At 35.4% G+C, this 27,060-nt stretch overlaps 1 protein-coding gene across 1 annotated transcript in view; it reads right to left on the reverse strand.

Moving 5' to 3' along the window:
- RUG2 (Regulator of chromosome condensation (RCC1) family protein) overlaps positions 1-3,832 on the reverse strand; it is a 64,031-nt gene extending 60,199 nt beyond the window's left edge. Inside the window, exon 1 of the mRNA XM_089790230.1 lies at positions 3,460-3,832. Within this exon, the coding sequence (XP_089646356.1) occupies positions 3,460-3,797 (338 nt within the window). The 5' untranslated portion in view covers positions 3,798-3,832. The remainder of the gene's footprint in view (positions 1-3,459) is intronic.
- Positions 3,833-27,060: the final 23,228 nt, after the last annotated feature.

Raw genomic sequence — 27,060 nt, forward strand, 5'->3', positions numbered from 1 at the left:
GAATTCCATGGTTGGCAAGCCTTTTACCATTCCTTCATTGCTAAGTTGTTGCATGTATCTAAAATTTAGATGTCCAAATCTTTCATGCCAAGTTCTACTTTCATCATTTGCATGTGTTGGAAGTAAAGTAGAATCTGATTTTGCAACAAAATCAGAGAAAGTGTACAAATGAGATTGATGATTCACCTTACCAACAACAATGTTGGAGTTCTCTTGCATGTCATAGATCATGAGTGAATTTGGTGTGAATTCAACTCTCCTCCCAGTTCCAGTATGTGTCATTTGATACACAAAAAGTAAATTTACAGAAAGTTTTGGGATATGCAAGACATTCTCAAAACTTCCAATTCCAAGCTCTACCTTCCCAATTCCAGTTGCTTCTACAAGAGATCCATCTCCCATGAGAATAGGAGAACCAGAATATGGTTTCAAAGATGAAAGAGCATCTTTTGTGGCTGCCATGTGGTGTGAAGCTCCAGAATCTATGATCCATGCATCTGAGGAAGAATGAATAGCTATCAAGGCATGAGCATTGCCTTTGGTTTCTGGTGCTTTTTCTTTTTGCTTCTTGGCACTCTCAGGAATAAAACCACCAAGATTATGCTGTTGAAGTGTCTGCGCCACAAGATCAATGGTCTTCTTTATGCATGATGATTCTAGATGATACCCGCGGTTGCAATATGTGCACTTTGATTTGCCCTTTGTGTCCTTTTCTTTTGAACCTGTAGACCCATCTGAAGGTTTTAGATTAACTTCCTTTCTTGGATCTGAATCCTTCTTTCATTTTCCTTTGGATTGCTGATTGGATTTAGAGTTATTCTTCCCAGCTGTATGCACAATGAGTGCATGAGCTTTGGAATTCTTCAAGGTACCCATCTTAATAAGCTTATCCTACTCATGTATTAGAGACTCAATAAAGGCATTGAGTGTGGGCATCTTCCAATTTGCTCCTGAGTCTGATTGTGTGGAAAGAAGAAACAAATACTGCATATTCTGGACCCAACTTTGATAGAATGGCAAGAACTAACTTACTTTCTTCATTGGACTTATCAATACCACATCCTTTCAGCTGAAGCAACAAAGCTTTGAACTTTGTGAAGTAATCTTGGATATTGCCAAAATTCCTTGGATCTAATGAGATGAGTTCATTTTCAAGGATATGACCCCGCATTTTGTCTTGCTTTCCAAATAGGGTCTCCAAGGTATCCCAAACTTCGCTTGGAGTTGTGCATGCCTCAACATGGAACAACAGTTCTTGAGATATGGACAAGCATAACAGACCAATTGCTTCATCCACACGGTTGAAGTATTTAGATTTCTCTACTGCCGAATTGGGCTCAACCTCTTTATTCTTAACTATTCAATAGAGACCTTTACTTCAGAGCTGAAGTAAAATTTTAGGCTTCCAATCAAAGTAGTTGTATGGTGTGAGAATAATAGAGGCTGGAGATTCCATTTTCAGTTCTAATTTTCTATACCTGCAACAGAGGAAATTATATTTTTCCTTTCCCGCAACTAAGCTCTGATACCATGTGAAATTTGCAGCTTGAGCTGCACAGAACATCAGAGGAAAGAAAAAAATAACAATGTCTCTGTATGAACAGAGCAACTGACAAAAAACAACCGAGCAACAGATTAAAAAACATTCTACAGTTTATTGATGGCAGCAAAAGCTTTAAAAGTAAAGATTACAATTAAGGAAGTGCTGGAGTAAACTCGAGTTCAACCAACACATCAGCCAGTTAAATAAGGCTGGGAATGGTGAAACTGGACAAGTGGATCATAAACTTTGGAATTTAACACACACAGTTTGAAGCAGTAAACTGGAGCACATAAATCTCCAAGTAGCGATCCACGGTGATTAACGGCATGAGAAATACATGGAAGAACATGTAGTTGCATTAACCACTAACACTTTCGATATAATATTTCTCGGCAAGGTCAAGCCTGGTTAGCGGTCGGATGGTGATTATATTGAAGTGAATATTGGTGCAAATCAGAATGGTGATCAGCTGCCTTTGAGTCTGCTTCAGACTTTATCATTGCTGATTATGTGTATTATCTGTCTAAGATATTTGTGAATATGATCATTGTATGATCAATTCTGAAGCATATATCATTTCATACTTTGCATTTGTGAGATATTTTTGAGATCTCATATACTGATAAGTAGGAGATAATTTCCACAGCAAGTCAAATTGTGATGTGAATATCAGGATTTCACACAGTTAAATCCTGATATTCACATCACAATCTCATATACTGTTATTGCTGAGTAAGGGTATTGCTTGATCTGTGTGATCGTTACATACTTCTGCTAATTTTTTAAGAGTTAACAATCTCATAGTAGATACTACTCTTATTAAGCTTGAGATCATTGTCTCCAGATCTGCGAATTCATTAAAGGATTTTTATTTATTTTTGTGGCTGGGTTTCTCACCCTCATGTGGAGGGCTTTCTCGAGATATAAAGTTGTGCTATTTAGTTTGTGTTTCTGTATACTGAATTTCATGCAATCTGATTCAAAAATTTAACAGGTAAAGTAAAAGACCTTATAGATATTCAGGTAAGAGTAACTATAGTGGGGTAGCAAACTCTTGCACCTCCCTTTAGACTGGACAACTAGTCTTGTGATTTCTAAAGACTTATGATGTCAACAATCCTTCCAATTATAGAACCAAGTTACGATTTTCTTTTTTGCAAATAGAAATAGCATTCGGACAGGAAAAAAAAAATGTGCTAGAGGAAAAGCGGGTTTCAGACTTAAACATTCCACGGTCAATCAAACTCACAAGAACTCGTCTCTCATGTCAATAAAAAAACACTTAGACTCATTGCATCTAGGTGATGCTCACATATATGAAGAATTGGGATTTCCCATGAGGTCAACCATCCCAATCAACATTGAGTACAAAACAAGAAAACCGCTTTACTTGACTGGATTTTGCTAAGATTTTAGATGACTTTTGCCAAGTTTAACTACTTTATAAGCTTACCAAGCCCCCAAATCCCAGTCAAAGATGGATCTCCCCAGTTTTGCCCAGTCGCAAGCTTCTGAAATATAGCTAGAAGTGCTTCTCTCAAAATAGAACGAAACGAGGTTCAATTCTTGCTATTTGTTTTGTACTGATTTCTCTCAAAAAAATCAAGAAAGAGGTTAAATCCCTCTAATTTAGCTTTTTGTACTGATTAAAGCTGAGGGATGTTATCCCCATCCCTCAAAAATAATTCAAACATAACAGCGTAGGTGCCAGAACTAGAGCAACCCGATGCTACACCGCATTCGTATGTGCCCTTCTTTTTGAATTATCAAATGCTACAATCATCAAAATACTGATAACAGCTCTGAAAACTAAACTTAAATCTTGCGTTATAAATTCTTCAAAATTGCAAATACAAATATTCCTAAATCCTCATTCAGATGATTTTTGGAAAGAAGCCGTCTAATTCAAAAATCACCTTGGGCAATCAAGGGCACGTCCAAGCTGGCCCTCTTCATTCCTACCCCACGCCCACACCTCTCCATCGCAGGTAATGGCCAGTGAATGGTAGTGTCCAGCTGTCACGCTGCTGACGTGGCCCGGGAGACCCTCTACGTGTGTGGGCACGTGTGCATCTCCCGGATAAGGCAAACCCAGTGCCCCATGGCTCCCATCTCCGAAGCTGTAAACCGATTTTTGGCTAATCTTGGTGTTGCAAAACCACCTGGCGTTCGGCTTTGATGCAGATGACCGTAGAAAAAAGTATATGCTTCGGTTGCAACTGAAGAGTAGTCTGGCTGTGGAAAAGAGTGTCATTGGGTTTTGTCGTGAGATCGTGGTTTTTAGGTGGGGGTTTTTGTAGTTCAGTATTTGGAGATGATGTATTTTTTATTAATGAATGGGTAATGGACTTAAAATGGTTGGGCTTAGATGGAGCACACCTACAATGTATAGAATAGCACAAGGCAATTTTGGGATTTAAATTCTCATCACAAATCTAAAAGAAACACATGGTAAAACTCTCGTTAGCAATCTTCAACGAAAGGCAAAATTCTTTTTCACTAAAAAAAAATATAATATATTCAAGTTAGAGCACAAATCTAAAAGAAACAAATCAGCAAAACTTAATGTAATAAGTAATCTTCAACAAAAGGAAAAATTCTTTTACACTAAAATAAATTATAATATATTCAAGTTAGAGCTTGAAACTTTTTAAGATGGAAAATTTCGTTGCATGGCCTTTAGAGTCATTTTAACAAATCTTAATCAAACTACTGTTATTGAGTGGAAAAGGGCAAAAAATTAAGAAAGCTGAAACAAATTTCTTTCTAGTTATTGCATGGTTAAGTGAAGAATGCAAAAAGGTGAGAAGAACTTTGAAACATTCAAACAAGGACAAAATAAACATCAAAGCTTACAAGCATATTTTAAGCAAGAAAAAAGTCGATTTCATGATCATAAGATGGGAAGTGTTAATCTTTTTTGGAAAAAATAACCCAAGTTATTTTGGAAAGAGCTTCAACCAAGAAAAATGAAAACATACAATATATTAGAGGTTGGTGGAGAGCCCCAAGCTATCTACACTTTCAACTCCTTTGATACTGTTTAGAATGAACACATTGTTCCAAATCTTATTGCCAACATGAAATGGGACTCCACAAGGTAGTCCACACCCACAGTCTACCCTTCTACTTGGTTACTTAGACCAAATCTCAGAACAATAGGTACTCAAGGTTACACTTGACTTTCAGGGTGGAGTCCAATTTCCCTCTCACTAAGAACAATCCAACAAACAAGTTTGTGATTTTACAACACTTTCCTCAAGTTTTGGCATACAAGGAATGTTCACTTTCTACAAGGAGGGCTACAAGGATTGTGACCAACAATTTGGAATATCTGACTCCCAAGGGCACTACCAACACAAATTTTGGTTCAACAAGCCACAAATAACTATCCTCAAGATACCCAAATAGATGAACACTTGGTCAATCCCCAAATACCACTTTTCCTCTAAGTTGCCTAATAGGAATTAGGGTTGATTAACAAAGCAAGGACCCTAGAAACTGCCTCCCAGTCATCACCGACACTTGTATCATGTCAAGGTTCATGAAACATTGCTAAGTTTTTTATTTCACCTTCAGATTCCACCCCCAACTCGATCTATGCATTCATTTGCACAATTTGGACAATCACATGGAGATGCTTGTCCTAGGATTTTGTTGATAACTCTAGCGGCCAACATTTTCACAACCTGCAACCACAAAAGTTTTAACGTACATTGCCATACCTTGCAAATTGCTAAACATTAGATTTTTCCCATGGTTTCTTTGCAAGATATGAGCAAAAACCTATGAAACCCTAGGTATGGGTTGACAACAAGGCAATCAGCATAAAGATCCTTCTAATAGGCTTGTTCCTCCACTTAAAAGCTTCAAATCAAATGCAATGGAAAGGTGACTTTTCTCTCTATCTGACCATGTGATCCAAATTATGGTGTCAAACCATACCAAGCTGTACAATGCCAGAAAATAGCAAAATTACACCAAAAATTTAATTTTTCAATTGATTCAATGCTTCCTCTATACAATCTTACTTCCTCTCTATCATAGGACATCATTTCCATCCTATTTTAAAAAATCCTAGCAGTTCCTCCAACCAAAAGGTGGTTAGGAACATTTTAACACTAAGACAACAAAAAATGCAAAAGTTGTTAATTAGCAACTTTTTGCAATAAGTTGCAAAACAACAAGTTGTCATTATTCCTTGCATTCTAGAGGCCTAAGAACATGTTTAAAACATTATTTTAGAACTCCTAACATCTGGACTCCTAGACCTAGCATAAAATGCATAAAAGTGTCCCTTGACCCAAGGTGGACGACAAGATTTATAAATGCATCTTGTGTCCCTTGGCCTCACAAGTAGGACTTATTTCATGGATCATAAGGAGAAGTTTTAATACATTATTCCCTTGATGAAGATGCATTAGAGTGTGCTCCTGTACCAGAGCTTCTTAATGGTTTGATTATGCAAGGGAACTTTATGAGAAAAATTCAAAAGTTGACAATCCCCCTCAGTCAACGCTAATGTTTAACTTTTCGCTATTCATGAGATTGAGATGCATATCAAGAAATAAGGTGTTTGTAAAGAAAAAAACCTTGTAGATCTTTAAGAAGAGTATCTATAGTGGGGTTTGCAAACTCTTGCACCTTGCATTACAAAGATCTCCAACAACAACATTCAACAAGGGTTCCATTTAGATTAGAAAATGAGTCTTGTGATTCTGATGTAGAGGGGTTTGTGGTTTCCTTCTAAACAATGATTAGTTAAATAACAAGATCTCACTGGCCATCCAATGGTTCTCTACTAGTGGCCTTCCCCAATGTCCCACCTAAGTTTTTCCCTTCACCTTCCCAAGGTTTTTATCAGGAAAAACTAACTATTCTTGGTTAAGTTACAAATTCCTTCAACCACCTTGACCTTTTTTCCTAGTCCTTCCCAAGGACTACTTAACACGTTCCCTCTACAAAATTAGATCTAACCAACTCCTCACTTCTCATTGTATTGAATAATTTGTTTGCATCCAACATGGCCCCTTAGAGACTTTTGGTTCTTCTCTTCAAAACTCACAATGAGTTCGGTTGTTGGAAGGCCTATAAAGTGACCTACTAGAAGTAGCTCTCCTAATCGAGTATTTGGGCTTTAAATCCCACAACTCTTAAATGAACCCCTAAGAAAATTTAATGATTCAGACACCTTTTTGGGACTTCTCAACAATATCTAAGAAGTACACATGGGTTGTACTCTTAAGACACTCAACACAAATAGAGCAATTAGGCTTAGTGACCAACTTTTGACCAAAATTCCAAATAGCTTTAACAAACCTTACCAATCCTTTCTCCTTGGAGTCTAATCATTTGAAAGGGGCTTGTACATTTATAAAGAACCTTTATCCATGATTTGATTCCACCATTTAATCCACTAGTATCTACAATTAGATTTTCTTTCTTACTTCCTCGCTCACTAAATCTCAGTGATCAACCTAGGGCTTCATTGCAAAAAAAGAAAATTGATCTTGGCAAGTCCAAAACAAACAAACAAATATTTCTATACAAGCAACCCTAGCTTCCAAGAAGATATTTAGAATTATGATTATGGAATGCTAGGTGAAACTCATTTTAACTTCAAAACCCTAGGTTTTGAGGGTTTTAAACCTGCTCAGGTTCAAAATCATGACTCTCTTCACACGAGAAACCTCAAAACTTCAAACTAGGTTCCTTACATAGCTAAAGCACCAAGCTTGAAGAAACAGTCAATTTCTTAACAAAACTCCTTAATGTACTATGAATTATAGAAAGAAACATGACAAGTTAATAGGGAAAATAGAGTAAAATTAAAAACACAAACTTGATTTCTTGACTTAGTCGATTCAACCACCATCAAAATCAATTTCTAAGGCCTTATATATGCTCTTGGATCAACTATGTTCATTCCTAACTAATTTGCGAGCTTGGAGTTGCAATCTTGCAACATTGTTGCCAAAGTTGCAAAGTTGCAACTTTGCACTTTTAAACTTCAAAAGCTCAATTTCACTCCTAAGTGTTCCAAGTCACTTCTAAAACACTCCAAACTCCTTATCCACCTTGAAACACCCTTCCTAAGCAAGACATACATCATGACCACCCTTGGTAGCTCAAATTCCTATAGTTGACTAAGTCTACCAGTCATGGCTTAAAAACAAAATGGGTCTAAGGAGGCTCAATCCTACATGATTCGTTGCCCTTAGATCTTATTGCATCACATAGTTACATTTTACAACAAAATTGAAATTTTCTCTTGCACCATACGCTTGGGGCAGGGAAAACTCAAGTCCCTTGAGTTGATAAGGCCTAAATAGTTGTTCCATGCTTGATTAAATCTACCTCTATCATCTCTATAGCTTCTACATCAGGTAAGGTAGCCCATTCACCCCAATATTTCACACAAACCCCTTTCTAGTCTTCTTGATGACCTTGGAGTCTAAAATGCACTCCAACTACAATGATTGGCTAGGAGGTAGATCCTTAATCCAATCTACTTCATCTAATGTTGCGACATCATCTTTCCCTATATGTATCATATTTCCTTTGAAAGGATAAGGGTCGCTAACATCAAAGATACGTGAAAGTCAAAGGTTAGGAGGCAATTCCACCTCATATGCATTGTTACCAAATTTGTGCACTATCTTTAATGGTCATATCTTCTTCATGAGAATTTTTGGAGGTTGTCCTTTATGTAATCATTTTTCCCTCGAGTGGGCCATCACTAGATTACTTACTTTGAAATGAGCTTCTTCCTTATAATGTTTGCTTGGACCTTGTATTTCTTTGTACTCTGTTGAAAACTCTTCCTAACATATTCATGTATTTCCTTTATGTTCTCTACAAAATTTTCTCATCGAGCACTTCTTTTAACCATTGTACTTAGATCTTTGAGTTATATTATTCCTATTGGATGATATCCACACACAATTTCAAAAGGAATTTTTCCAGTACTCATGTTGGTTGAATCATTATATTCATATTCACTCTTGACCAATGACTAAGTCCCATGCTTGTCCATATTGTTTGGTAAGAATCCTCAATAGATTTCCCAAGGACCTATTTACCACTTCAATTTGACCATTGGGTTGTAGATGATAAACTGATGAGGATGAAGATTAGTTCCCAATTTTTTCCATGAGGTCCTCCAAAATTGACCTACAAACTTAGATTCTCTATCACTAAAAATACTAAGTCAAAGCCCATGAATTCTAACAATTTCTTTAAAGAAAATCCTCTTTATGTATGAAACATCATTAGCACTTCTGCATGGGATGAAATGTGTCATTTTACTAAACCTATCCACTACAACATACACACTATCGAATCCCCTAAAAGTTTCAGGCAATCCTAAGACAAAGTCCATGCTAGGAAACTCCCAAGGTCTAGTAGGAATAGCCAACATTTGATGGAGGCATACATTATATGAGGTACCTTTTTCCCTTTGTCAAATTGAGCACAACCCCACAAAGTTTTTGACATCACTCTACACCTCAAGCCAATGATAATATTGTGTTACCTATTCTAGGGTTTTGTCTAGGCCAAAGTTCCCATCAAGATTTACCCTATGCTTTTCTTTAATGATGTTTTCCCTCATTGAACACTGGGGAATGCACGATAATGTCCCTTAAGCAATAGTCCATCCTACAAGTTTAAGTCGGAATAATCAACAAGGTAAGCATAAGCAAGATGAGAGAAAACTTTATAGGCTTCTACAAAGTCTTTGTCTCCCTTGTACAAGTCATTCAAATCTTCAAACCCTGTAGTTTGTAATTGCATTATCTATATAGTAAGGACCCTTCTTATCAAAGTATCTGTCACCTTATTTGTAGTACCCTTCTTATTCTTGATGATAAAGGTATAAGCCTAGAACTACTCTACACACTTTAAATGTCTTTGATTTAGTTTCTCTTATCTATTTAATAAGCCAAGGGCATGATTATCAATGTCTACAATAAACTCTTTAGGTAAAAAAATGCCTTCATTTCTTTAAATCTTGTAGCATGGCATCTAATTCTAGATCATAAGTAGAATATCTTTGTTTGGCCTCATTTAGTTTCTCTGAGAAGAATGCTACAGGATGTTCAAACTCAATATTGTTCCTATGACCATCTTACTTGTATCACACTTTATTGTGAACAGTTGGTTAAAATATAAAATCCTTGATGAAGGTAACTCTAAAACTTCCTTTTTCAAACTCTCAAAACTATGATCAACTTTGTTAGTCCAAGAAAATTAACACTTTATCCCATTTTTTTATGGCATTAAGGATAGGAGCACATATACATGTAAAACCTCTTATAAGCTTTCTATAGAAGGAATCTAACCCATGGAAACTTTTTATGTCCCCTACTAACTTAGTAATTGACCAATTAAGGATGGCTACTACCTTAGAGGGATCCATCTTCAAACAACCTTGTGATGCCACAAAACCAAGATAAACAAGTTCATTTTTTAACAACTCATTCTTCTTCAAGTTGATCATCAATCTTTCTTGATGCATCTTCTTGAGTACCATATCCAAATGTTTGAGATGCTCCTCCTTAGTCCTACTAAATATCAAAATGTCATAAAGGTATAGTATAACAAAATTGCCAATAAATTCAACAAGGACCTCAATCATAAGATGCATAAATGTGCCAAGTACATTTGTGAGCCCAAAAGGCATCACCATTCATTCATACAATCCTCCATTAGTTTTGAAGATTATCTTCCATTGATCCCCTAGCTTGGTCCTAATTTGATGATACCCTAATTTCTAATCCACCTTAGAAAAGTAACATATGCTACCCAAGTAGTCCATTGAGTCCTATATCATAGGCATGGGGAATCTATATATTATAGCAATCTTGTTAATGACTCTTGAATAAATACACATCCTCCACTTTCCATCTTTCTTAAGCACCAACATGTAGGGGCCATACAAGGACTTAAAGTCTTCCTTATAAGCCCTTTATCTAATAGTTTTTGCACTTGTTTCCCTATTTCTTTCTTTTGACAAGGTGTCATCTTATAAGTAGCTTTGTTGGGTAGGATGTCTCATAATATTAAGTCTATCTAATAGCTAATGTTTCATAGGGGTAATGCATCAGGTATCTCTTTGACTACAATATCCTTACACTGATCCACAATTTCTATACTTTTGCATGTACCTCAAGTTTATCCTTAAATTTCACCACTTCTTTGGGTTTTACCATAATGACATAACCTTGGCCACCTTTTGATTTCAAAATTTTTAAGAACTTCTTGCCACTGAGCAACATGAAATTAGATCCTCCTATTAGAAATATTTAGAATAAATGAGGGGGGTGGGGGTGATTCAATTACTCAACGTCCACAAGTACCGTTTGAACAATCAAACATTAAAAACATTTACTATTTTCTTATTCTGTTGTAACTCAAACTCTATTGTATACTGATAAACAAAAATTCTAGTAATCCAATGTCCTAAGATAATAGACTTGCTATATGTAAAACACCATAAAATATTCAACACAAGTTTGACACTAGGATTTAACGTGGAAACCCAATTTGGGAAAAACCACCAGCAATATGTCACCACTTGTTCACTCTTTTAAAGTGAGCTCTGATATAGGCTAATGCTTTTAAAGGTTACAACACACATTATTAAATGTGACTTGGTTAGAGGATTTAATCACCCTGCTAGGAGTGACCTTGTTAGAGGACTTTAATAATTCCATTTAGAATGTCACCTTGTTAAAGGATTTACATAGACTATTAAGTCCTTCAATGACTATTAGGTCAACCTTTTCTCAAAAGGATTTCAATACAAATTGTTTAAAATGATTAGAAAGAAAATAGTAGGGTTTGATCTGTATGATTACAACTCACTTTTGCAACTTCAGATCATTATTTGGTTCATGTGTTGATTCCCTGATAAGATCCCCTTTGTCATCTATATCCTTGACTCACTTGACAACCCTTCAAGCAGTCAATATTCTCTTCACAACAAACTTAAGCCTTGTGCTCAGATTCGCTTATCAACTTCAACATCTGCACAACCATTATTTTCTCTTGCTTCACTCTCACACACTCTTTTCTCTTTATCTCTAGGCCTCCTTAAATAGGTAATTTTGGCTTTGTCATTTTTCATGATTATCATAGATCTTAGGGTTTACAATCTAATTCATCAGGTTCATTATATATGTTCATCTTCCTCCTTGTCTATAAACTTCTCATTCATCGAATTCAATCATGAGTATTCTACCTAATCTTCTCCTTGAATTAAATGATCCAACCCATAAAACTTATCTTAAACACGCTTTCCATATCCTAAGAAATCAACTGAGTCAGCTAGAAATCATGATTCTTCACATGCATTCAAAATATTGTCACTCGGCCATCACTGAATTACTTAATTATTGTTGAACTCTTGGCGCAGCATTAACTAGCTGGCTTAGTCAATATTGATGCTCGATTAACACTAAATAGTTAATCTCATACTTGTTTTGACAAGTGAGTGTCTATACACTTAAGTCATTTACTTAGCTCATGTTGAACAAGTAACATATGTTGAGTACAACATGTAAGTTAGAGTATGTCAAGTAAATAGTGAGTGCTAAGTTACTCACGTACCGAGTCATTCAAGTGCCAAGTAGATAATATGTGTCGAGTGATTCAGTTACTAAGCAAGCAGTGCATGTTGATTCATTCAGTTACCGAGTGATAACATTGAAGTCACAGTTAGCATTGAGCACTAGGGATTTCATATGCTGAGTAACATAATTTTGACATACTTGTTTGTATTGGCACAAACTACTATGTAAACCATTTGTTAGCTGACCTGAGGATTGATTTATGATCTTTTGTTGAGAAGGACAAATCTTAAGTGGAAATCCCTATGTATTACATGCATCCAATCAAGAAAAGGGAAGGTTTAAGTGGAAATATGGGTGAATCACAGTTGTTGATTCATACCTAAGCCTAAGTCACCTAAGTCTTCTTAAGGAGGACAAACCCTAAACTTTTTATGAATGATTAGGGAGAGAGAATGAGATTTTGCATGCACAAAGAGGACATTCATGGTGACCAAGATATTATGGTTTGAGTTATATTGCATAATCAGTTAAAGGAGAACAGAGGAAGGAAATAGTGAACAACAGAGAGACATCTAATCAGAATGGATCAAGTACACATTAACATAGAGGCGATCTAACATCAAGCAATAGAGTGTTAATCATAGGATCATTGCTAAGACATTCTAACAAGTGAATTAGTTAAATCTCTTAACAAGGTAATCCTAACAGCCTGTATTCAAATCCTCTAACAAGGTGCTTACTTAATTATGAGTTGAAGTCCTCTAATCAGGCACACTTCTAACAAAGTGTTGAAATCCTTTAATAGGGTAAGACCTAACAATCTTTGTAAGCTTTTAACAGGGCAGACCTTTCACAGGGTAGATCATGTTTCGTGATCAAACATTGTAACCTTTATTAGATAGACTTTATTACTATAGTAGTGAAGATTTGTGGGTGTCATCCCCACCCTAGTTTTACCTTCTCATTGGAGGTTTTTGGGTAATCATATCTTGTGTCATACATGTGGTAAGCATTCCTTGTTTACATACTTTAGATGTATATGCTTTATATGTTATTTTAGTTTACTTGTTAAATGGTGAGATTGATGTTTTTATAGGCAAAAGTTTTAAGCACTGATTCACCACCACCACTCCCCTCCCCTCTCAGAGCTTTTCTCTCTTGTAATTCCAACAATTTGTATTAGAGCTTTGTCCTTTGAAAGTGAAGCTTTGCATCTTTGAGGAAAGATCTTGGAAATGGAAGACTACAAGTTGGGAAAGATTATTGAGAACCAGGAGATTGAAATACAACTCATTCTACATCAGTTGAATGAAGCAAGAGAAGATCTAAAGAAATAATTGAGAAGAAGGAAGGAAATTGCTATTGAGGAGAATGACACACAATACCATGAGATGGACACTACTAAACTATTTTCAAATAGAAACTCCAATGAATTTGATGTAGTAGTTGTAGATCTAATGGAAAAGAATAGACTGAAGAGATCAAAAATATTAAGATAGAGCAAGAATCACAAGCCATATTACTATGTGAGGTGGCTGAACAAAAAAAGAAAGCTATGGAAGGAAAAGTCATGATTGAAGATGATAAAAAGGTTTTAACCAACAGACTAGAAGAGAAATCATCAAAAATAAATAGGATTGCTCACATGCAATTGGAAACAATGAATGAAGTCATGATTACTAATCATGAAATAAATAGTAAAGACATTGAGATCACAACACTGAAGTTGTAGAATGATTAGTTGAGCAATGATCTGAAAAGGGAAAAGGAGATTGTTGAAAGTTTCAATAAACCTAGTGAAGCCATCAAGTACATTGAACAATTGATGAGATTCCCTAGATCTAACAATGATACATCTAGATTGGGATATACTAGTACTAAAGAAGGAGAATCATCCAAAAGTGATGAAGAAAGAAGTAACAAAGGTAAGAACTCCAAACTGACCTATCATAATTGTGGTAAGAAAGAACATACTACTAATATTTGCAAGAGCAAGACTGTAAATCAAAATGTTAAGCAGAAGAACATGGGTCACTGCCATAAGTGCAAAAAACAAGGTCATCAGACATGTGAATGCAAAACCAAGACCATGCACATCCAAAGATTTGAAGGATATTGTTATAACTATTAGAAGTATGGACATAGATCTTTTGAATGTAGATCCAAACACAAGTGGTCATCAAACAAGCAAACAAAGGTAAAGAATAATGGAAACTCTTATAATTGGGATTATAATACAAGGTATAGTTGTCACTACTGTTAAGAGTATGGACATGTTCCTGAAATTGTATTAGAACACATTTCAGAAGTGATTAATAAAGGTGGCTAAGTCAAACCACACGTTTTAGCTATTTGAAGACTAGTTATATAAGCAGATATTGTCCAACAAGGTCAAAGGAACCAAGTTGTGAGTTCAACAAAGGAAAAGGAAAGGCAAATTTTGAGAATGTTAGAGATGAGATGAACAAGACATGGAAGAGAAAGGAATATTGCAACTCATCAAGTGTAGATGGGATCACTTCACCCAATGGGTCAAGTGATCACACCTCATCAAATTAAGTAATCAAGAGGTACGTGGGACTGATATTTTAAAAAGATATACCATACATCAGTTCCAAGGATTTAGTTTTGAAAAGATTACATATGCATGAATAAAGATGCAAAGTGTTGTTAGGAATCGAGAATAAGCTTTAAGTTTTGTTAGTGTGAAAAGTTTCATATGGTTGTTGAGCTAATGAAATTTTTTAGTTGAGGTCGAGCTTGTAGTAGTTTCTAAGTGTATGGAAAAATAGATGGATGTCGAGTGAACCAAAAATTTAATTGAAGTCGAGCTTATAGCTATGTAAGCACTTAACATTAAATGCAGTGTTTTAAGGGCTATTTGATCAATTTATGCTCATTTAACATTACTCAAATTTGAAGAAGAGTACGAAGAGCTAAAGGCGATCTAGAGAATTTTATCTAAGAATTTCCAAGAGATTTGAAAGGTTGTTGAACATTATTCTAGCAGGATTCGCAAGGTATTTATCGTGTGGCGAGCTACGTAGTTTTAAATTTTGCAAACCCTAGTTTCATGTAATGGCATATAGTTCATCAGCAGTGAAAGGTGTGGATGAAAAAGAGGTTCTAAATGTTCAATTGATAAGTAATTAAATGAAACAACCTACTTTTAGGGTTATCCTAGATATAGCTTATAAATAGGATCCCTTCGGTGCGTTGTCCATGATACCATCGCAAGTTTTAATAATTCAGGATGTTAGGAATTGTTACACATGCAAAGTTGGAAGCATAGGTGATATGAAGATCAGGGAAACATATGGAAAATTATGTGAAAACAGAGTTTTGAAGGAAGAATTTAAAACTGTTGAGAACAAAGGGTTAACTCGTGCCCTAGGTTTTCCCAATGTATTCAAGATAGAGTGGATTAAAATTGTTTTGAGTAGAATTTATGACAACTTTGTATGGTTTAAAAATGGTCCAGTGAAAATCACTAAGAAGAGTATTCACAAAGTAACAGGGTATCCAACCCTAGATCGACCAAAGACCATGAGAAGTGAATCAAAGGAAATAATTGAACAAAGAATAGGGGCTACGTGGAATAAAAGAGGTATGACAATTGATACTATCACAGATCTGCTGATAGCTTTTGCAGTAAGGGTCATAGCACACAAGTTTTATCAGTCTAGTAGATTAAACAGTGTACCCTACACTAAGATTGATATGGGTTACACAATTGTGAAGAAGGATCATACTTATGATCTTTCTGAGTTGCAGTTGCAACAATTGGTTGAAAATTTGGGAGAAGGAAGACCAGGATTGCACATTTTAAATTTGGATCTATTCTTGTATGTATTTTCTTTTATGTGTAGAATAAATTCCCTACATTTGGCAAGGTTGCATGGAAGGTGAACAAACCTATTGCAGTTCAAATAGGCGAATTCATTGAGCAATTAGGTAAAAACATTGAATCTGTCATGACAAGTTACTTTAAAGATTTCAAACAAACAATGAAGAAAAGATTAAAGATACGAGTCTCACTAGTGGAGAAACATTTTAATGATGGTTGCTTCCTACTTGATATTGATTTCACATATGTACAAGCAACAATTCCCAGGGTGAGATGGCTAAGGCCATTAATATATGAAATAAAGGTTTACGAAGCCTCTGTAGCAATCACAACATTACTTGCAGAAGAAGTGGATAGGCTAAAGCATTTGGAAATTATGACTTGATCAAATCAAAGATCACTATGGAATTGAAGACTACTTCAATGATCGGGAAGAAGAACAAACTGGTAAAGAAATTGAAAGAAAAATTTGGTGAAGAAGTAGAGGAAGATGATGAAGAAGAAGAGGAAAAATAGGGGCAAGCACCACTGGCATTGACACGAGGTCAAGGAGAAGACCAACAAGAAGAGGAAGTAGAAACTGCAGAAGGTGCTAAGGAAGAAGAAGCCAATGAAGCACCTACAACTACTGAGAAGAAAAAGAGGAAAGCAAAGACTCCAGTAGTGAACAAACCAAAGAAGGTTGCTAAACCTAATTAGCCCAAACCCACAACACCTACCACAAGGGCTAATACAAGAGTCACTGCACAAAAGGCTAAAGAAGTAGTCAAGCCTAAGGAGAAGAAAGCTGAGACACAGAAGAGATCGAGGAGGAAGTATGTGGCACAAGATGAATCTAATGAAGAGAAGACTAAATCAAATGATAACAACCAATTTCAATTGGTGAGTCACAATCCCTCTTCAGATCTAGATAATTTATGTGAGAACATTAGAAACAATGTTGATTTGTTAGGTTTCTCTCACATTGAGTTTGACAATCTTGGGAAGATTGAAAAGAACCAAGTTGAAGATGCAATACATGCCATGATGGCTACATTTAAAAAGGCTCCTCTAGAACTTGCCAACTCCATACCTAAAAGTTTATATAATAGAGTCGAGCAAAAATGGTATTATTATTTAGACACTTAAAATCAAATTAGGGAGACAACCCTTAATCAAGTTATGCCAGAACTTAATAAGGCTGAAATGTCTAAAACCATTAAGAAGTGTGCTATAAGATTTGTGCCAAAATATAGGGCATTCAACATATTACAAAACAACTCAGAGGATGTTGTACAAAAGTCCAAACAAATGTGGAAGTTAACGTATGGACTGTCAACATCAAGAAAAGCTGACCAAACACTTATTAAGGTAGGAGAGAATGAAAAAGATGATACTGAACAAGGCATAGTTGAGGGAGGCACAAATATGAATATTGACAACCGGACACTATCTGAGGAAGAGCAGCAAACAGAACATAGTATCCAAGATACACAAATGTCGAGGGCTAGCCCTCCATAGGAGACAAGTGTAAACACTAAAATTATCATAGTAAAGGATGTTTTTGAGACTACTACTCAAAAAATCAATTCCCTTACAGAGGATGATTTAAAAAAGATACTTGTCCAGTACACTCTCTAGGTCAAACTAAGGGACAACCCTATACTGGTGAGTGCAGGAGAAATTCAGAAGATAGGAACAATAATTGTAGCACAGGAAGTGAAAACATAAGAAACATCTTTAATCACTCCTCAAGTCACAAGTGTACAACCTTCACAACCTTTAGTGGTATATCAAAGGAAGGAGACAAGAAGTTCCATTGTCAGTACACTTATGCAAGACACTCCAATCTCAGTGAATGACCTAGAAACTGAAAAAGATAAGGATGAGATAGTTGGAGAAGACAAGATAGAAACTCCAAAAAATGATGGAACTCAAGTCCAAATAGGTCAGGTAGATGCACTTGCATCTCTAGCATAAGATCAAGGTGCAATTGGAACTATAGAGGTAGAAAAGGACAAGACTAAAGAGACAAGTTTGGCACCCAAGCCAAAGGAGCTACTAGTTATTCAAGCATTGGTAACATTACCAGAATTCAGTACTCCTTCTAGTCAAGCTCTTCAAAGGTCAAGCACAAATGCTACACCATTTCAATTCTCAAGGCCGATTCATAGCTCATCTAAGGCAGAAGAGGTAACTACGTATGGAGATGTTAGCCTAGATGAAGAAATTGTATTGCCTAAATTTGATTGTGCAACAATAAAAATTGAGTAGATGGGTATATTATAAGAGGCCCTAGCAAAGAAGAAACATCAAGAACTGTTCAGAAGGGAGCATGGGCAGAAAAAAGCTTTGATTGACATTAAAGAGATTTTCCTATACACATTTAGTTTGTCAACTCCAGATGAAACCAAGCCCATCATTAAACAATTAACCAATATAGTGGAAAGGGTTAGTGACAAAGACCTAGATACTAATGTGGAATTACTAGAATGGTCTAAAAGGAAGTTTCAAAATAAGGTAAATGAGAAGATATCAAATCGTATTGCACTAACATAAGTTACATTGGCAACCAAGATAGATAGTTTGAAGAAGGTACTACAAAATATTTTCTCTTTGTGCACTAAACTCTGTAATCCTACACTCTTCACACAAGAAGGAATCACATCCTGAGTTTGGAGACCCACATACAGACATTCGATGTTACTTGGTCCAATTCTCTAGCTAAAAATGAGAAAAATTTTAGGTCCCTATTATAGTCCTAGAGTCAGTTAGCATCATTACAAGCAGATGAAGCCAACATAAGGGCTAAACTAATCAACATATAGTTGACATTGACTCCTCACATGGAGATTTTACACAATGAACTAGGTTATGTAGAAACACTTATGAAGAAAGACCCCAATCTTTCTACATTGGATGACCTAGTCCGCCTTGCTATCAAGCCAGCCATCCAAATCAAGTCTTTGGAGGTAGCTTGTGGTAATTGGGATGCCACTCTAAAGATTATTCTTGAGGTCCATATATCTTTTTTGGACAAATACACTATTAGTGTATAACCCATTGACATCAGTGTCAAAAAGGGGGAATAAGAGCAATGGGGAGCAAGCAAGCCGAGCAAAGAAGATATATATACTCAAGGGGGGGTAAGAACAAAGAGGGAGAAAGAGAACAACAAAATGCAAACATCAGTTCAGACAAGAACAAAGAAAGAGTATCAGTTGATACAACATATAGAACATGACTGAACATTCAATTCAAGGGGAGTTATAAAACTTTGAGGTATAAGTTATGTATTGCAAAATTTTGATATTTTGAAATTTTGTATAGAAGCTGAATAAACATCCATGTTATGCTCGTAAGGATAAGATCATTAATGCATGACCAAGTGTTTTTGACACTCATGTCAAAGGGGGAGATTGTTAATCTCATATTGATAAGTAGGAGATAATTTCTATAGCAAGTCAAATTGTGATATTGCTATCAAGATTTAACTGTGTGATTTTGAGTCAAACTCATTGACAAATGTTTCATGAGTAGTGATTCAACATGAATCCATCTCTCATGAGAATAAATGGAACACTTAGCACTCATTAGATCTAGGTGATGCTCACAGGGGTGAAGCACAAGGACTTCCTGGGAGGTCACCCATCCTAGTACTACTCTAGCCTGAGCGTGCTTTGCTATGGAGTTTCCTCCATGGTTAAATCCAAAGCTTGCAACCCCATTTGAAAAACCTTCACCAAGTGTTGTTCCTTATGAAACATTCATTAGAAATCCCCTTAAGCTCATCAATTGATAAGTAGGAGATAATTTCCACAGCAAGTCAATTGTGATATTACTATCAGGATTTAACTGTGTGATTTTGAGTCAAACTCATTGACCCATGTTTCATGAGTAGTGATTCAACATGAATCCATCTCTCATGAGAATAGATGGAACACTTAGCACTTATTGGATCTAGGTGATGCTCGCAAGGTTGAAGCACTAGGACTTCCCAAGAGGTCACCCATCCTAGTACTACTCTAGCCTAAGCGCACTTAACTATGGAGTTTCCTCCATGGTTAAATCCAAAGCTTGCAACCCCATTTGCAAAACCTTCACCAAGTGTTGTGCCTTATGAACCATTCATTAGAAAGCCCCTTAAGCTCATCAATTGATAAGTAGGGATTGCAAGCTTTGGATTTAACCATGGAGGAAACCCCATAATTAAGTACGCTCAGGCTATAGTAGTACTAGGATGGATGACCTCCCAAGAAGTCCCAGTGCTTCACCCCTATGAGCATCACCTAGATCCAATGAGTGATAAGTGTTCCATTTATTCTCATGAGAGATGGATTCATGTTGAATCACTACTCATGAAACATGGGTTATTGAGTTTGACTCAAAATCACACAGTTAAATCTTGATAGTAATATCACAATTTGACTTACTGTAGAAATTATCTCCTACTTATCAATTGATGAGCTTAAGGGGCTTTCTAATGAATGGTTCATAAGGCACAACACTTGATGAAGGTTTTGTAAATGGGGTTGCAAGATTTGATTTTAACCATGGAGGAAACTCCATAGTTAAGCACACTCAGGCTGGAGTAGTACTAGATGAGTGACCTACCAAGAAGTTCCAGCGCTTCACCCCTGTGAGCATGACCTAGATCCAATGAGTGCTACGTGTTCCATTTATTCTCATGAGAGATGGATTCATGTTGAATCACTACTCATGAAACATGGGTTAATGAGTTTGATTCAAAATCACATAATTAAATCTTGATAGCAATATCACAATCTCATATTAGTTTTGACAAGTGAGTGTCTACACACTTAAGTCATTTACTTAGTTCATGCTAAACAAGTAACATATGCTAAGCACAACATGTAAGTTAGAGAATGTCGAGTAAACAGTGAGTCTCGAGTCACTCATGTGCCGAGTCATTCAAGTGCCGAGTAGATAGTATGTGCTGAGTGATTCAATTACCGAGCACTTGCATGCCAAATCATTCAATTACCGAGTGACAACATTGAAGTCATAGTTAGTGCTAAGCATCAGAGACTTCAGATGTTGAGTGACACAATTTTGACATAGTTGTTTGTATTGGCAAAAACTACTATGTAAGCCATTTTTGAGCTGACTTAAGGATTGATTTACAATATTTTGTTGATAAGGATGAATCTTAAGTGGGAATCCCTATGTATTGCATGCATCCAATCAGGAAAAGGGAAGTTTTAAGCTACAATATGGGTGAATCACAACCGTTGATTCATACCTAACCCTAAGTCACCTAAGTCTTCTTAAGGAGGACAAACCCTAAACTGTTTATGAATGATCAGAGAGAGAGAAGGAGATTTTGCATGCACAAAGAGGACATTCATATTGACCAAGGTATTATGATTTGAGTTACATTGCATAATCAGTTAAAGGAGAACAAAGGAAGGAAACAATGAACAATAGAGAGACATCTGATCAGAAAGGATCAAGTACACATTAGTATAGAGGTGATTTGACATCAAGTAATAGAGTGCTAATCACAAGATCATTGTTGAGACATTCTAATAAGTGAATCAGTTAAATCTCTTAACAGAGTAGTCCTAATAGGCTGTATTGAAATCCTCTAATAAGGTGTTTGCTTAATTGTGAGTTAAAGTCCTCTAATCAGGCACACTTCTAATAGGGCATTGAGATCCTTTAACAGGGTAAGAGCTAACAGTCTTTGTAAGCTTTTAACAGGGTAGACCTTTCATAGGGTAGATCATGTTTCATGATCAAATATTGTAACCTTCATTGGATACACTTTATTACTGCAATAGTGAAGATTTGTGGGTGTCATCCCCACTCCAGTTTTACCTTCTTATTGGAGGGGTTCTGGATAATCATATCTTGTGTCATACATGTGTGAGTGCTTAATTGTTTACATACTTTAGATGTATATGCTTTATATGGTATCTTAGTTTACTTGTTAAATGGTGAGATGGATGTATGGTGAATGTTTTTATGGGTAAAAGTTTTAAGCATTGATTCACCCCCCTCTTAGAGTTTACGTTTCCTATTATAATTCTAACATAAATTTGCTTAACTTGTACTATGGATCGGTTGACACTAGCATCACTCGGTATTCCATACACTTTTGCTCAACTGCTCGGTCAAGCTTTATATTAATGATATATATTGACTTGTACTATAAAGACTTGAGAATCAACATGATAGAAACAATCACTTTGTCTTATCAAATTTTAACTAATCAAATGTCCATTGTAGCTTCCTTTTTACAACTCAACCTTTCCTCTAGGTTCTTTTGTTATGAGTAACTTCTCAAATCCTCTTTATCAATCAAGTAGATATGACATTTAGATCAGATAGGAACATGTCTCATCAATAGATTTGACATCAATGACAGAACAATAATTATTTCAATTGTAGTTTCCAACAATCTCCCTCTTTGGCATTGATGGGAACACCTCAATACATCTTATAGTACAGGAATACAATCTCGCTCTTTCTTACCTTTCAATAAAAAAAAATTCACTATGAGTGAACAATATCCTTAGTTTCAGTTTGAGTCCCATCTATGCAATTTCAGAAAACTCCCTTTATCATCTTGTGTCATTCTTCATATTCAAATCTATCCCTTTGTAGTATATGATTCTCTCTTCTCTTTCATGATTCTCTCCATCTAAGGTGTATCTCTCCCTCTTTGGTTATTCCTTCTTTAGTTTGGTAATTCTCTCCCTCTTTGACAACAATGCCAAAGACACTAGCTCTTCTTGGCTTCATATACTTCATACATCTTGATCATGTAAATATTTGCATGTCTACTTGATTTTTGTCATCTGTCTATGACTAATCTGTTATGCTGGTCTTTTTCTTACTAATCTTCACTACCTTAGGCATCTCCTAAAGCAAAATTATTTGCATCAATGTGTATGATATTTTAAGTAGCACATTTGATGCAATGCACCATCTCTCCTTAAGTTTCTTTGTTTAGGGAAATCACCCTTAATTTACCTCTGAGATATTCATGAGCATCTTTAGGTAAGGCTTTAGTGAATATGTTTGCAATTTGTTCTTTGGTGTGCACATATTATAACTAGACTTCTTTGTCTTGAACTAGTTCCCTCAAGTAGTTATATTTGATAGCAATGTGCTTTATTTTTTTGTGCATCACTAGATTCTTTGATATGTTGATAGCACTTGTGTTATCATAATAGATAACCAATGGATCTGTAATTTATTCTTTCATTCCTTTTAGCAATTTTTTGATCCACATAATGTTTGAACAATTCACTACAGTTGCCACATACTCAGGTTCAACTGTTGATTAGGAAATACAATTTTGTTTCTTGCTTGCCCACGACACCAATCTCTTTCCTAGAAAGAATGCACCTCCATTGGTGCTTTTTCTATCATCAATATTTCACATCCAATCAGAGTCAGTGAATACCTTTAATTCAAATCTATCACTTCTCTTGTAATACAATCCATAGTCTTATGTACCTTTCAAATATCTCAATATCCTTTTCACTGCCATCATGTGATTCTATTTAGGATTTGTTGAAAATCTAGCAACTATCCCAACAACTAATGCAATATTAGGTCTATTACGAACAACACATTGCAATTTTCCAATCATTAATCTGTATAGTGTCTAGTATACATCAATAGTTTCATCATTTTTAGATAATTTGTGTCCTATAGACAAAGGTGTGCTTACTGGTTTTGATTCTTCCATTCCAAAGGTCTTTAATATCTGCTTAATATATTTGGACTAAGTAATGAAAATACTAGATTTAATTTGACATACTTGTAATCCCACAAAGAATTTGATTTCACAAAACATAGGCATTTGAAATTCCTTCATCATTTCATCAGCAAATGATTTGCATAATGCTTCTTTTCCTCCAAATATAATGTCATCAACAAAATTTTTAGATAGTAGTACTTCATTGTTCTTACTAGTTTTCAATTATAGGTTACTGTTATCGTTTGTCCTTTAAAAACCAATCTTCACCAAATAATTATGTAGTATTTCATACCATGCTCTTGGAGCTTGTTTCAATCCATAAAGAGATTTGTTTAGTTTCCATACCATATTCTTCTTGTCTGGGTTCACAAAACCTTCAGGTTGTTCTATGTACACTTCTTCCTCAAGTATACCATTTAGAAATGCAAATTTGACATCCATTTGATATACCTTAAAATTCTTTTAGGCTATGTATGCAAGAAGAGTTTTGATTCCTTCTAGTCTTGCCACAGGAGAAAAAGTTTCACCAAAGTTAACTATTCCTTCTTGAGCATATCCTTTGCATACCACTCTTGCCTTGTTCCTTGTAACTTTACCATTTTCATTTAGTTTATTCCTAAAAACTTACTTTGTTCCAATAACATTTTTGTATTTTGGTCTTGGTACTAGGGTCCAAGTATTATTCTTCTCAACTTGTTCAATTTCTTCATTCATTGTCAGAGTCCAATCTTCATTGCCTAGAGCGTCCTTCACTGATTTGGCCTTAAATTCACAAAGTAAGCATGTATCATCTTTGAGTTTCTTTCTTGTCATAACACCAAATTCCACATCTCCAATTATTTGTTCAAGTTTATGATGTCTTCTTACATACTTAGCTAGCAAACGTGGTCTTCTTCTCTATTCTTCAACAGGTTCATCTTGGAAAATAATCTCAAGCTCATTATTTCTTTCTTGGTTAGGTTTTGGTCCATGTTTTTCATGCTCAACATTGTCTATATGATGGTCAATATTGCTTGTCTATGACTCGACATCTTTAGCCTCTTGCTCAACTCCCATTTTTTGTTGCTCGACAACTTGTTGTTGTACTTCATCATTTCTTGTCTGGTAGGAAATTGTAGCTTGGTTCACTTGTTCATTTGGAGTGTTGGGAGAACCATCATCCACATCTATGAATGTATTGTAATCTTCAGGTTTTTCCTTACATTCAATGTCATTTCTTTCTATAAATTCATCAAGTTTCGTATTTGCACTTTCCACAACTTTGTTAGTGTTAGAGTTTTAACGCTTATAAGCTTTACTTTTGGTGGAATATCCTAGTAATATACCTTCATCACTCATTTCATCAAGTTTTCCATTTCTATTATCTTTGAATATATATAACATTTGCTTCCAAATATTTTGAAATATTTCACATTTAGAAAAAATCCATACCATAGTTCAAAAGGTGTAGCATTTGTACCTTTCTTGACTTGTACTCTATTTAGGGTATAGACAATAGTAATAATAGCCTCTCTCCAATACTTCTGCGATATATTCATCTCCATCGAAAATGTTCTTTCATAGTCCATAATTGATATGTTTCTCCTTTCAACTATCCCATTCTAAGGAGGGGTCCATGGTGTTGACATCTATCTTTTAATTCCTCTACCATTACAGAATGTATTGAACTCATTGGAAATAAATTCACCACCTGTTTCAAATTTAAAACACTTTAGACTCTTCCCTATTTATTTTTCAACTCAGGTTAAATACCACTTAAATAATAGAAAAGCATCAAATTTAGCTTTAAGAAACATCACAATCATCATCCTAGAATAGTCACCAACAAATAGAATGAAATACGTATCTCCACGATAGCTTTGAACATCAATAGGTCCACTTAGGTCAGTATGAACAAATTCCAAAATATCACTTGATGTATATGTTTTGCTCTTGAAACTAGACTTGGTCATTTTTCCCAATTGACATTGTTTATACATAGCACTGTCTGGCTTCTTTAGTTTAAGCAACCCTCTTATTTTCTTCATTTTACTATGTTCACCAAATTGTCAAAATTTACATGCCATTACCTTTTGTGCCATAACCAAACATCTTCTTTTTGTGCAAACAAACATTTCCTCATTAGATAAATATAGGTAGAACAAATTACCTCTTGTCTGATTACCACTGCTAATCAAATTACCATCAACATCATATATCTTGCTTTTTCAGTGATGGAATTCAACTCTATATCTTGATTTTTTTATTTGTGAAACACTCAACAAATTGTAGTTAAGTCCTTCAACCCAATAAACATTGTCACACTTAATTTTGTCAATCAATTGAATTGTACCTTTACTTTTTACAACACATGGAATCATTACCAAATTTACACATCCACCTTTGTATGGTCCAATGTCCTCAAATTTGTTTCTATCATCATTCATATGATTCGAGCATCCACTATCAATTATCCATCAGTCACTTTTTTCACATACGAGATTAATACAGTTTTCTCATCTTCAACAGAGCAATATAGCAACATAGACAACTCTGTCATCATTAATTTCAGATTCAGTGTCAATTTCTTCTTTAGCAATATAACAAGATTTCTTACCTTTTTCATCCTTGTTCTTCTTGTAGTCTTGATCATCTCTTCTTCCTTTGCACTTGCTTTCCTTTCTCTCATCCTTATCTTCTCCGTCAAGACATCTAGCAACAATATGACCAACCTTGTTGCATGAAAAACAAATAATAGGTAATTTACCTTTGTATTTACCTCTGCCTCTTCCAAATATTTTTGCAATAAGTGCTTCGAGTTCATAAAGCTCATCATCAAAGATGTCATTGTCACTCTTCACATGTTTACCTTTCCTTTTGCTAAGAACTAGTTGTGACTTAAAAGTAGATTTAGTCATAGCATGTGTGTAGTTATCAAAGTTAGACATCTCAAAAGCAATAAGTCTACCAATTACATGTTCCAAGGTCAAAGTTTTACCTGGAGTACATCTCAACTTTTGAATAGCTAAAACTCTAATGGCATATATAGGAAGTAGAGTCCTCAATAACTTGTTTATTATTGTTTTATCTTCAATTATTCCATTTGCACCTCGAATAGAATTGACAACTTCCTTGATTCTTGTGCAATATTGTACTATGATCTCTCTTTCTATCATTCTCATGTCATCAAATTTACCTCTCAAGCTTTCTAATTTTCCTCTCAAGACATTGTCATCTCCTCCATATATGGTCTTCAATTTGTCCCAGATTTGTTTTACACTGTCACAATCCTTTATATCATCAAACTCAACATAACTTAGTGCTGAAGCAATTTCCAATATTGCTTGACAGTGTTCTTTTTTTTTCTTTCAATTGTTGAACAGTCAGAAGAATAGTTGTTATC

Source organism: Cupressus sempervirens, chromosome 1, assembly GCF_028749045.1.
Source record: "Cupressus sempervirens isolate cs-2001-9-10 chromosome 1, ASM2874904v1, whole genome shotgun sequence".
Taxonomy (NCBI): domain Eukaryota; kingdom Viridiplantae; phylum Streptophyta; class Pinopsida; order Cupressales; family Cupressaceae; genus Cupressus; species Cupressus sempervirens.